General features: G+C 39.1%; 1 protein-coding gene across 1 annotated transcript in view; it reads right to left on the bottom strand.

Annotated features, from left to right (window-relative positions):
* BRAF (B-Raf proto-oncogene, serine/threonine kinase) overlaps positions 1-13,238 on the bottom strand; it is a 60,092-nt gene that overhangs the window by 30,360 nt on the left and 16,494 nt on the right. Inside the window, exons 3-6 of the mRNA XM_027666698.1 lie at positions 5,166-5,269; positions 4,329-4,431; positions 2,930-3,078; positions 1,772-1,891 (exon numbers count right to left, since the gene is read on the bottom strand). Of these exons, the coding sequence (XP_027522499.1) occupies positions 1,772-1,891; positions 2,930-3,078; positions 4,329-4,431; positions 5,166-5,269 (476 nt within the window). The remainder of the gene's footprint in view (positions 1-1,771; positions 1,892-2,929; positions 3,079-4,328; positions 4,432-5,165; positions 5,270-13,238) is intronic.

Raw genomic sequence — 13,238 nt, 5'->3', positions numbered from 1 at the left:
TAGAGAAAATCTCCTGACTAACATGCATACTACTTACAAACACCAGCTGATAATCATAAACCATTTTCAAAGTGAACATAATTTTGCAGACATGATGTATGCTTTTTTTTTTCTTGTTTAACAATGGCAAAGCAAGAAAGCAAAAAGGAGGAAGCCAGACACCTTTTACAGCTTCTGCAATTACAAACATTTACAGATGCAACACTTGGGAAAAGCGCCTTAAAACCAATTGGCAAGTATATTTAAAAGTTAACATTTTTATAGATGTTAAGTTAAAAACCTTAAGGCATTAACCAGCTTTGGTTTCAGCTTTTCCTTTCCATTTTCACTTCACAAAACTGAGACTGATTGAAGTCTTATCAATTAAGATAATCCATACTGTTGTATCTTCATAAACGGGTAAGAATGGACTAATGTGAGGCAAAGACAATTAAAGAGCAGAATAAATTTAGAGTATTAGGATTAGGGCTATATAGTGCCTTTGGCATCTGCTGCTGTTTAAAACAGTTGGTATGGACAAGTTTTTTCATGGATTAATAGTTCTAGCCTGGTTATAATTTCGGCTGTACCATGAGAAAGGCAGAGCCTGCTGCACTTAAGAGAACCATAACAGCCTTGTCCATAATCTGCTGTACTAACATCCATGGGATATACAGGCAGCATCTACTACCCGGAAGAAGTACTTTTGAATTTACTTGAATCTGCACATACAATATAGTACAAATAAGAAGATAATCTCTGTACTTACCAAATGAGGTTCCCTCTGCAGGACTATCAATCTATTTTCCTGGGAGGCATTATATTTGATCTTCCATAAAATAGTCTTGGCTGTCCAGAGAACTTATCTTCTAGTTAAGAGTCCATAAGCGCCTGTGTAGCTTCCAGTTTGTTTCTGCTTTAGTCTGGGCACAATGTTCACTAATCCAGAGGAGCCTCTCTGCCAATTTCAGCCCAATTCCACGCAGCACACATGTCCTGGGGATAGTTTTCTGAAGGTTTTTGTATTTGGTGTTCTTAAAAAATCTGCATCAGGTTTCTTGACTGTGATACATATCCCTGAGTTACTCTTCCCTGGAGATTTGTTCAACTACCTAGTGCTGGATGGTGTCACTGATCTCCTTGCTACTGGGAACATCATCTAAATAAGGTCACTTATCTCTTCAAGGAAAAAGGGTCCAGAATCTTTGTTGGAAATACACGGGGGATGGTCAGTTTTAGAGGTCTAATTCTGCAAAACCTGAAGCTGCAGCAAACAGATGCTATTGGTATATCCCAACATGAACAGGAGGAAGACAGCTGGTCTGCAGGATCCTAAAGCAATGTGTATGTGGAAAAGCTACTAAAGCAGTATTATGGATCTGGACTTGGCCCCTGTTCACACCAACCTTACAGTGATGTGGTTTACTCTGAAACTGAGGTATGTCACTTCAAGGCAAATAAACTGTAGTTCGATAACCAATTAATTAATTAATTTTAAGTATAAAATCTTTCCAGTTTAGACCAGGTCTAAGTCATCATGTAAAAGCAATCAGTTTAACAGGGAAGGCCTCAATTCTACAAACAGTTACATACATATTTAACTTTGGTTCATTACTAATTTATATCATTTCTGTGAATGAAAACATTCACTTCTTTTAAGTTAAGCATAGGTGGATATATTTGTATGACAAGCCAGATTACAAAAATATAAAAGTTGCAAAGCAGTATTTTGAATGTTTCTAAGCATAGTACTGAAATGTTATGTTATTAAACAGCAGGAATAAGGTCATACCCAACAGAATCTGAGGGGGGCACTGAGGGGTACGATCCAGATGCTGGGGTGGTCTCTCCTAAGGAGGCCTCCTCTGGTGGTATGGGGTGATGTTCAAAGAACTTGGAGACAAACAGCAAACTGTGAGGCAAGAACAAAACAAAAACAACCTAACTTGTGCAAAACCCAGAAGCTTCACAATATAACACTCAAAGACTACAAGACACTCCCAAAAGCTCACTGATCAGAGTCTAAATTTTAAAATAAAGATTACATTTACACGCTAAATCTGCAAGATTTGTTAAAAATATTATTTACTTTAGAGAGGATCAGAAGATCATGCCTTAAACATAACCTTTGTGGAAAGTAATTTTTTAATCTTTTAGTTGGATTGCAAACATCTGGTTCCTCAAGAATGCACAACCTATACCTATATAGAGTACATAAACTTATTTTAACATTTGCTCTGATGTAATGCCAAAACCCAAATGTCAAATGGATACAACTACGTAATCCATAAACCCTGAGCACAAACTCTAGAGATGTCTATGTAAACAGTTACAAACATAAAATGAAACTAAATTAATTCTTGGGGGAAAACCCAGCATTTTAAATTATTCATTATATGAAAATCTATTTAGAAGACTCAATAGCCTCTTCTAAAACTATTGAAATAGATCAGTAACTTGATTCAAGAACACGACTGTTTAGGACATTTTCTTTTATGTTTCTTACCTAGGCATTTATCTTGCTAACAGATTAGTTTTCAGTCTCTGTAAAACCAACTGCAATTTCACTATATTCAACTGGTTGAAGAGAATAAACACAGAGCTAAAAATTTAAACAGAGGCCCGAGCCATCACATAATAAAGAACCAGTTTTGATTAATAATAACAACTGTGAACAATAAGAAGTCTGTCTGATATAGTCAAGTGCTCAGCAACCCTACTCATGCTTCAAAGAAAGCATTTCATAGTCCAGCAAAGAAATATGAACTGGTTGTCTGAGTTAGCACAGAAAGAATATGAATTAAGCAATTTCACAAGAACAGTGGAACCCCTATATTTTTTTTTCAAGCACTTTCTCTGACTTCCTCAATTCCAGATTTAATGTAAGAAACCACTGACAGCTGCAGACTTATTAGAAGGCTCGACTTGAAAACCAATTGTGATTACTTACTCAAGTTGGTCATAATTAACACACATCAGTGGCACTTCTGTACTACAGCGCTGGTGAAATTTGTAGCCACACGTCTGGCACCGGAACCCCTGGAAAAGCAGCTTTCGGCAGAAGTCGCAGAACGCTAACGTGAAGAAGGTTTTTCGTACCTACGTTGTAAGACACAGTCACAATTACACAGAGTCCTTCTGTAAACCTGAGACAGGCTACCTGCTTTTGTCTCCCCCCCCCCTACAGTTTTATGTATCAGACAGATTTGCATAAAAGATTGTCTCTTTTTTGAAACAGTATTCGTGCATTCAAATTCTGACTGTTTATTGGAATTAACGCTTCACTTCATTAGCAATAAGAAACACAGCAGCAAATCTGAAGCAAAACGTCACTATTATCGTGCTAGGGACAAACATTCAGAATTTAATTGGATACAACCTATAAAACCAAAAGCTGCTGAAATATTATCTTCCGATTTTTCCAGGGGCCAAATAACATTTCTATCCAACACTCACAGGACTGGAAATACACATATGGTTTATATATAAGGCTTCAATGTATGGTTACATACATAGTTGTAATTTTGATTACTGAAACTCAAACACTTAGAATCACAAAAGGGTGATCATGTGTGATCCCCAAATTACAGGAGGGAGAAATGATTTATTTAATTTTCTATTTTAGCAATATTTGGCATAAAAACACATTCTAGCTCTATTACTACCTGTAATGATCAAAATTTCAGAAGGATACTAAAAAAATGTTAAGCCTACTACATTTCATCTAACTAGCCACAGCCAAACTAGATTGAGTAAAATATTTTAAGCAGCTTGCAGATAAAATTTTGGTATGTTTTAAATTGAAATAGAAGGTCTTTCTTCCCAATGTGACAAACATTATTTCCAGGATTTTGTATGTAGCTGGTACCATTTAGATGGATTTTGTTTAGCAGCTTCCATTTACTTGGTGCCTTATCAGGTCAAAACATATTTGTGCTCTAGCATCATTGATGATGTCAGCACTGCTCTGGGAATAGTTAGTTCATTAGTTAATTGCTGCTGCAGAGCCAGCAGAGAGGCCTAGAATACATTTTATAGATACAGCAATACTAAAATAGTAGATTGTTATTACAGCTCTGCAATGCAGTGCTGACTTAACCCCCCTACATTTATAGATTTTAGAGGGTGTATTCCATCCAAACCTTAAGAGTTTTAAGGGTGATCAAGTACTCTAACATCACTTACTTCAAATACAATTCTATCTAATTCACTTAAGCTACTGCGATTAAAAACCTTTTCTGCAACTCCCACCACATGCCACAGATAGAAAATATTCCAAGTTGCTGATTTGAATTTGAAAGTACAAAGTTAACGTAACCCTACTCAGTATCTCACAAAAAGGAACATACGAAATTGTGTGTCGTGAGTGGCACATTCTCCAAGACTTCCACATGCAGCTCCTCTCCCGTGAGCCAGGAAATGTCTGTGTCCCAGCCAATTGGCTTCTTCTCTCTAAAGTGCAAATAAGCCTCTCATTAGCATCGGAGCACAAGCCCTTGCACGTCTCTTGCCCAAGTTGTGAGATCAGCTAAAATGTTGCACTGTGGGGGGGGTTTGCTACTCAGGCTCCAAATGCCGGAAACTTTAAAGGCAAGACATGAAGCTCAGCACCCAGCAAATAAAGCACACCCTCCCTGGACAGACTGCATGAAGGAAATGCACTTTTTTCCAGTCAGCTCCAGTAGTAGCCAATTCCTTGGTTCCAAGGTGACGGATGCCTTTCTGATCAAATAAAGTGTTTGTGAAAGTACCTGTTGTGTAAGAGTTCCACGGAGATGGCTAGCTGTGTGCAGTAAAACAATCTACAAACTTTTTAGGGCTAAAAACTCTTTTTTTCCCCCCCCAAGGGAATTCTTGCTTTTAGTTAAGAATGCATTATAACCAAGTGAAATAAAACCAAGAAGTTAACACAACCTATTTAATACTTGTTTGGCTAGCATGAGTTTGATTAATGACTGTTTTACCAGCAGTCTATAAGCCCATATTACTCAATATTAAGCCTGAGCCTTTTTCTAGAAGTTTGCCATTCTTTCCAACATGTCTTTGAGGTACAAATTGTTCTAGTGAAAAGTATCATATAATTCTCAACTTCGAAAAACAGCTTCCACAATGCTGGATAGAACTGGCCATACTGGGTAGCTCCAGTGAGATTCTAAGAACAAAAGGTCATCCCACACAAACCATACCCATCTTGTATTCTGTAAACAGCACAGCATTCTGGAATAAGACCTCTCATCATCAGCGCTTTCTTTAGGCTGTCTCGGACTGTCACTCCACATCTTGCTGGAACCTAGAGGTCAAACAGGAAAGAAATGAATTAAAACAATTTCCAATTTATCTCCCCAAACTGATGCAAACATTTTGACCCTCAAGTGCTAAAACCCACTCCTCATGATACGTTACAGAATGGTAGGTCAGAGTTTTTCAAAACCTTTTTTGTAGCGGGGAAAACTTTTGTTTGGTGAACAGTATACGTGAAATAGAGCTCAGAAGAGAGAACAAGCTCTACACTTCTGCTAACATTTGGAATGAAATCTTCATTCAGCTCTAGAAGTGACTTTCCAACTTTTTTCAACTGGAAGAAACTGGAGACCCAGCACACGCATAGCTAGTAACTACATACAGCTATAATTTTACAGCCTGGCCTCAATTCCAGTGGGGAAACGTGCCAAGTGAAATTAAGTGAAGGAACTAACTTGGACTGCATTCAAAAAAACATTACTATAAAATGTAAATATTTTATTTTCTATTTCTAAAACAGAAGATAAGCATGCAAACAAGTAAAACAAAACAGTTATCCGAGTCAGGCAGACCATTACCTCTCACTTTAACCTATATTTGCAACTCTGCAATACTTCTTATACGAAAAACATATTCCTCTCTTCTGTTTCACTGTTTGAAAAGTTTAGATATCTAACAGGATGGGAAGAATGGAGGAGCACACTAAAAGTAGCCAAACAAAGAACTGCAAACTATGTAAAGATATTTTCCTTGCCTCTATTCTAGCTGTAGGCATATCTTATATGAGTAAGTACATCATCTCGAGGTATACCTGTGGTGTAGGCATACAATTGTATACAATCTAGGTACATACCTACACAGTGTCAAGCCATAAAAAAACCCCCCAATACGTATTCTGTTGGTTAAGTGTAGTTAAGGTGTTGAAAATTATCTATTTACTATTTCTAGAACTCAATAGTGAAAATATGTAAGACTTCAGGTGCTGTACATACTGGGACATCTCCTATAATCATGAACAGAACTTCAAAAACAGATCAGAAGGAAAACTCACAAACTCAACAAACACAAGAAGCCTATCTGAACATCTGAAACTCAATTCTAGCTTGCTAGTGGCTTAAGCCAGAGCCCTCGGCAGACAAATGCAGTCCTTTAATCAGCTTCAACTGGCTTTGGATCAGAGCCTAGTTTTCACCCCTTGCACTTAACTTTCCATGGGTATTTAGGGGTTCTATGTCCTACTTAAGGATGACAGTGGAAAGTACCTTTGTGAACACCACTTGAGGTTACGCTATATATTGCATCTCTAGAACTCAAACAAATGCTCTTTCAGAAGAGACAAAATAAAGCAATATTTTGCTTCGCCATCTTCCTCCCGTTAACATGGAAGTGCTTTTTACAGGATATTTGTGCATTTCATCTGGTCAACACAAACATTTTAAAAATAGAATTTATCTTAATTCCTTGAAAAAAACATCCTATAGCACACTGCTTTACAAACTTGATACTCAGCCTTAAGTGACTTTGGTTTACACACTGCATTCCTGTTTAATGCATCTTTTTATTAATCTAAGGAATCCCAGAAGTTAGCACCACAGCTTTCAGTCACTTGTAGGTCATTCCTGCAGCATAAAATGTCCTTAGTCGTTACTAACACCCATCACTGATATTAAAAGGGAGCCTGGGAGCCCCTATTATCATTAATAAGGTCAACAACATTCCATTGCAAAACTCAGCCCTCTGTTGCTTAGGTCTCTTCCAAAGTAATTGTTCACACCAAAACCAACTGTTCATAGGGTCATTCTGTGACTGGTACTCCCTACTCCCAATCTCTGGAAACGTGGTCAGTATAAACAGCATCATTTTATGAGGCAAGCAGCCATTCCCTGTGACTGAGCGAGTCGTGTTTGCTCTCTTTCCCCTCATTATCAACCCCTGAAGGTCCTGGCAACCAAGGAGACAAAATGAAGAGATTTCTTCTTCCCCTCCCTACAGGCTTCAAGGTTTCTGGGTGCCAGGCTGGCTGCTCCCTCCCTTGCCAGCCCTCAAGGTGCCAGGCCACCCAGGTGGTGGTAATGGCCTGGCCACAGAACATGGGAGTCTCAGAGCTCCCAGGACACTCTCTATAAATCGAGCAGCCCCCAGTCCCAAGGGAGGAACTTGGACTGGAGATGCTGCTGGACACTGAGATCTGGGACCTGCCAGTGCCCAGGGATGTCCTCTCCTTCCTCCAAGGATTGAGGGAGTGACTCATATTCTTTTATATGAATGGTGAGTCTAGATTATGATTGTTATATTGATATGATGTATTAAAGATTAGTCTTGATCCGCAAAGGGTCCAGAAATAAATGAGGTTGTATTATAAATTCTGTATTATGCTACTTATAAACCGTACAATACTGATTCTGCTTGTAAAAATCACGTGCCATTCTAATCATAAATTCTCTGTTAATATCTTGTTATGAAAATAATTACTTAATTGTAGCTATGATTAGTGCCATGATCATCATTCTGCCAAGGATCCCTGAAAGAACCTGTCTGTGTCCTCAGTGTCGGGTGACAAGTTCTCCTTGCCTACAACGTATATACATATTTACAAATACAGAGTAAATATTTTTAAGAATCTGACTAAAATCTCTGAGGATTTCAGAGTGTCCTCCAACCTCCCACACACATTAGGTCCAATCATGAGCCATTTTGATGGAGCAAGCAAGTGTTCTTTGGTTCAATGCTATTTTTCCTCTAAGTATAGCTCCTGTTGGATTGAGGTTGACTCCCCACAGACAATTCAGGTCTACCTTTCCAGCAACCTCAGTCATTTCACCACTGATATCCACAGTAGAAGAAGAAAGTGAAATACTAAGAAGGTGACAGATGGACAATGGGGACAAAAAGGGAAATGAAGAGAACGAGGAAAGTGGTTGGGCATGAGGCAGAAATGGGAGGGGAGAGTCAGGACAACCTTAAGAACTGACCAGAGAAAGTACGTGTCTACTGGGAGAGGGAATTGCTATCAGCAAGTTGGTGGGAAACAAACACACAGGACAGAGGGAAGACTGTCTGAAGAGCTAAATGAGGCAGAGGACAGGAAACAAAGATGTAATGGGGAACCTTGTAGGGGAGAACGGGTTGCCAACAGTTGGAGAAGTATTGGAAGCACATCCTGAACAGGAAGCTTTCATGCTGTGATTAGGAGAAAAGATGGTTTGTTTTGGATAAGGAGCATCAGAGGGAAGGAAGTGCCTAAAAGAAGCCTTAGAACCCAGCACAGATTGGGAAGAGGTTCTAGCTCAGGCAGAAAACTCCAAGGCAGTAAGTATTAAAAGAAACCAGGTTAGTAAAATCTTGACCTAGGTGAGGGAATAGAACAAGACGAGGAGGAAAAGCCAAGCAGATGGAAGGTGACTAACATTAAACAAGAGATAAGGAGTCTTGGGCTCACTGGAAGATATTTTCTTCCTCCAGCATTCCATAAATGATGACAACATCCTCCAGTAACTCATGAAGCAAAGATCTGCATCAGGAACCTAAAAGTTCCAATGCTGTTAATGAATTACACTGGTGTAAATAATGCCATTTCAGGTGATTTCTATTTTTTTTTCCCTTTTCATTTTGCCAAAAATCAAGATCTGTGAAGTCACAGGGTTTCTTTTAAGAGATTAATAAAGTCAGAAATGCAAACCCTCAAAACTTGGGAAGTATCAGAATGAAGGTTGCCTCCAGCAATGTAAGCACAATAGGATTATGAAAAATGTGCATTAAACATCTTGCTCACTCATAATTTGCTATTTCTCAGTAATACTTCCCCAAGTCTCCTTCATTAAAATCCAAGCCATATTTATGCAACTTCCAATTAGAGACACGGGTAGAACATTTGTTCTCTTCACTGCCATTTGCAACAAGATCCAGCTAAAAACCAGAGAATTGTTTTGATTACTTTCAAAAATCACCACGATCCTGAATCAGCATCACATTTAGAAAATTCTCCTACAGAACTCCTGAGCAGAGAAACATAAGGCTAAATTAAAAGAACTTAGTGCTAGAATAAATCCTTGTGGTATTGATTAATCATTTTCCCAGACTGGTACAGCATGGTCTGTCACCATCTGTGCATGCAGCCCTTCAGCCCCCTCCTTCAGTCCCTATTAGCACCTGCTGTAAAGCAGAAATACCACCCCACAAAGCACTCCCTCTGAAACTTCTTCCTGCCCCCTCCCCTTTTTAGCCCCAAAATACATCAAAGTTAAAGAAAAACCCCGCTCCAAGAAAGTAATTTGGAGAGCAACTCAGAATTAAGAAAAAACCCCAAACAACCCAATTTTTTCCCCAGCTAACAGACTCTGAAACAGGAATTTCGGAACAGCCTCTTGCTCACCCCCAGTCAGAGGGAGGGTGTGCAGCCCCACAGAGAGCTCAGAGAGCCGGAGCCCTGCAGTGCCCCACACAGGGAGCCCCGGCTGCCTGCCAGGAGCCGGCAGCTCCCGCACGGCAGGCAGGCACCACGGAGGGTTTATCGATTCCATCAAGGCTTTTGTCAGGGTTCCCACAGAGCATTTGAACTCAATCACATCAGCATTTTTTTGACAAAATCAGTTCCTCATGAGAATGTTTCTCATCTGCTCCAAAATACGCGTTCTTATGACTGCAGCCCAGTAAACTGAACAAAGTTTGCATTTTATTGAAACACAGAGTGCTTAATTTTATTTCAAATCCATTTAGTGACATCCCTTATCTTTTTGTCTGTTTTATAACTAAGAGACTCTAAGTACATTTCACAACGATTAGCATCCAAAAAAGTCACGTTACTGAACTAGGGGATGTACTTCCAAATTGTGATTTCTAAGGGCTTTCTTTTTAGGATACTTATATACCTAAGATTTGTAGATCAGAAAAGGTTTAGGCTTTTATAGCAACTTGAAAGTTGATTCAGAAACTTTCAAAAGTGAAGACTATGAAATAGTGTGGGCTATACAATACTAAGGAATAGTAGAGAAGCTGCCAACAGAGACTGTGAGGTGTGTTCAGTGAGTAGTTAAATATACTGGAGAAAGTAATTTACTTGTGCCTCCTGAACTGGGCAAGTAGTGATTCAGGAAGACACCAAAACACATGCTCAACTTGGCAAATGTTAAGTCCAAAGGAAATAAATGAAAATTATTCCAGATTCAAAAAATTCTCAAAGCAGTCTTACTACCTAAACAGATTAAACAGAACTGTAGACCTTAATTTCCTCATTTCTTTTACTCATGTGAACTGTTTCTAAGGACAGTAAGTATTCATAACAACATTGTTGATATATATTTAGTACTGGAGCTACAAGCATTTAAGCAATGCATAATAAATCACTTATTTCTGTAAATCAGGTCATTCCCGATTCAGTAAGAAATTCAAGGCTATGCCCCTAAATAACTCTTACATCACTCTTCTAACATCAGAGTAGGAACTGGCATAGTCTCAGTAAGTTAAATATGCTTCCTTACACCAGTGCAGTTTCCAATATTTTAGAGCAATAAAGAGACTAAAGAGACTGAGAAACACTTCAAAAATCAATGTAAAGGTATTCTCTGAAAGTGGAGAGGCTGGTCAGCTGTATCTAGTACTATACTTCTCAAAATCAGTTAGCTGGCTCTATTTTTCCCTCAGCCTTGCACTATAGTCCAGCTCACTTTAGCCAAGTGTTGTGTATGTAAGGTATGTAAGGTATGTGCAACATACCTTAGAGCTTCAGAGTAATTCTAAACAATTAAGCAGGCTACTGGGTACAATAGTGGAAATATTCCAAGTAGCATGGATTTGAAATATCATTTAAAAGTATTTATTTGCTTACCACAACATATACACGTTGAGAGATCACACTTTTCCCCCTCTGATACCTATATGACCAAAAAATGACAGCCACACGCTCACAGAATTCAGTGTGTTGAGAGAAAAATCAGCTAAGCCATCGTTTTGCCAAATAACTAGTTTGGTCTTCCAACATGTCAGATTTTCTTGTAAAATCCAAACGTGATATCCACATTTGATTTCTCATCTTAAATATGAAGGACAAACATTTAAGCAATCCAGTCAGCCACTTCTTACAGCACTAACATTGGGATAATACTGAACATCACATCCTCTATAAAATAAAGAACATGGCTTTTAGACACAGCTGTTCTGGATTTCAGAGCATGAAGCTCTGTCCAACTGCCAGGAGAAAGCAGCATTTAAGAAAATTCTAACACATTCTATTAAGAATGTCAGACAAATGATGTGCAATTCCATTGCATTAAATCTTGTTTCCAAGGGAAGTCGAACAGAATTTACCCCTTTTATAAAGCCGCTCCCATTCCAACAAATGCATCCCATTTAACTTGCAAAGACACCCATTTGCACCTCCAATGCAATTAACTGTACTCACTTGCAGAACACAATGGGACTGATTTATGTGAGTACAGAAATATTTTTGCAAGAATTTACCATCATTAAACCACACCGGATCAAGCTGGTTGTGCCCAGTCAACATCAGCCTCCACATCAGCATTTTTTCCACACTTCTGAGGGACAGCTCCCAAACTGTCCAGAAGAACAGTGATCATTTGTAAGGTGACAGTAGAGCGCAGAATCACTATTTTAAAATTTTAGTTACGGTGAACACCAATGGCAGAAGTTGTGAAGACTGACAGTGACCTACCGACAAAGTTTGGAAGAGATGGTTTTAGACTTCAGACTTGAGAGAAATGCACATCTAGAAAAATATCTGTAGCCATTCTATGGGCATCAAACCCCAGGACTCGAAGGTTTCTGTTCAAGTGACAAAAAAGTCAGTTGGCTGCTCTCCAAACCAAAACCCAAATGCATTAGAAATCTAGGATACAAAATAGTTTAAATAAGTCTTCGTAATAAGTCAGACCCAGAGTCCACTTGCATAGATTTCTGTCTCAGTTGACCACACTCCAAATGCTTTAAAGGCAGGGTGAGGGCAAGAAACTACTGCAGAAGGGCTAAAATTCACATCCTTCTCTAAAGTGATGCAACAGATCCTAAAAACAAAGAGGTACTTTCATGTCCAGGTAATATATACATTCTCTACAAATATTAAAGCCTTGGTTGGCTAGTTTGCTTAAACAACACATGAAGCCAGTATGTCATACTTAAATATGACTTACTAGACATGGAATGAAAACATTTATTACAATTATTTTCAGATTTGTGAATTGCATTCCATTTCACTGAGCACCTGCCTAGCACATTATGACGTAAAGGAAGCATGCTCCAAACAATATTTTCTACTATCATTCAATACTTTCTGCAGCTAGACTTTCCATCTCTTAAGGAGTCACTAAGCACTCCTTACTTGAGGAATACTCCTAAAAAAAAGCGATCAATGTTGCACAAGGCATTCCAGATGACAAGGCATCAATTTTATAATGGCAAGTTTTCAATATTGTTTGACTTTGCAATCTAAGACAGTGTGTCAATAAAACTGAAGTAGATTAAATTATTCTCTTTTAAACACATATGCCTTTGAATTTATCCAATATTGAGTTTAGCCTGGGGTGAGTTATCCCTGGCAGGCAGCTAAGCACCACCCAGCTGCTTGCTCACTCCCCCCCGCAGTGAGATGGGGGAAGAGAACTGGAAAGACAAAAGTAAAAAAAACCAAACTCCTGAGCTGAGATAAAAGACAATTTAATAAATGAAGGAACAAATTTTTCTAGTGATACAGGAGCAATCAAACACCACTGGCAAACTGGTGCCCAGCCAGTCCCTGAGCAACAGCAACTGTGGGAAAACTCCCCTCCACTTTATTGCAGAGGATGACGTTACCTGGCATGGAATGATCCCTTTGGGCAGTTGGGCTCAGCTCTCCCCACTGTGTCCCCGCCTCAGCCTACTGCCTGGGGGGCAGTGGGGAACTGGGAAAGCCTTGACCCTGTGCACACCCTGCTCAGCAACAGCCAAAACACTGCTGTGCTGTCAGGACTGTCTTGGTGCCTGCTCTAAAACACACCACCACAAGAGCTGTGGTGAAGAAAGTT

Source organism: Corapipo altera, unplaced genomic scaffold (assembly GCF_003945725.1).
Source record: "Corapipo altera isolate COAL_440 unplaced genomic scaffold, ASM394572v1 1, whole genome shotgun sequence".
Lineage (NCBI taxonomy): Eukaryota > Metazoa > Chordata > Aves > Passeriformes > Pipridae > Corapipo > Corapipo altera.
Note: the sequence above shows the minus strand (reverse complement) of the source record. Positions and strands in the feature narration are given on the sequence as shown.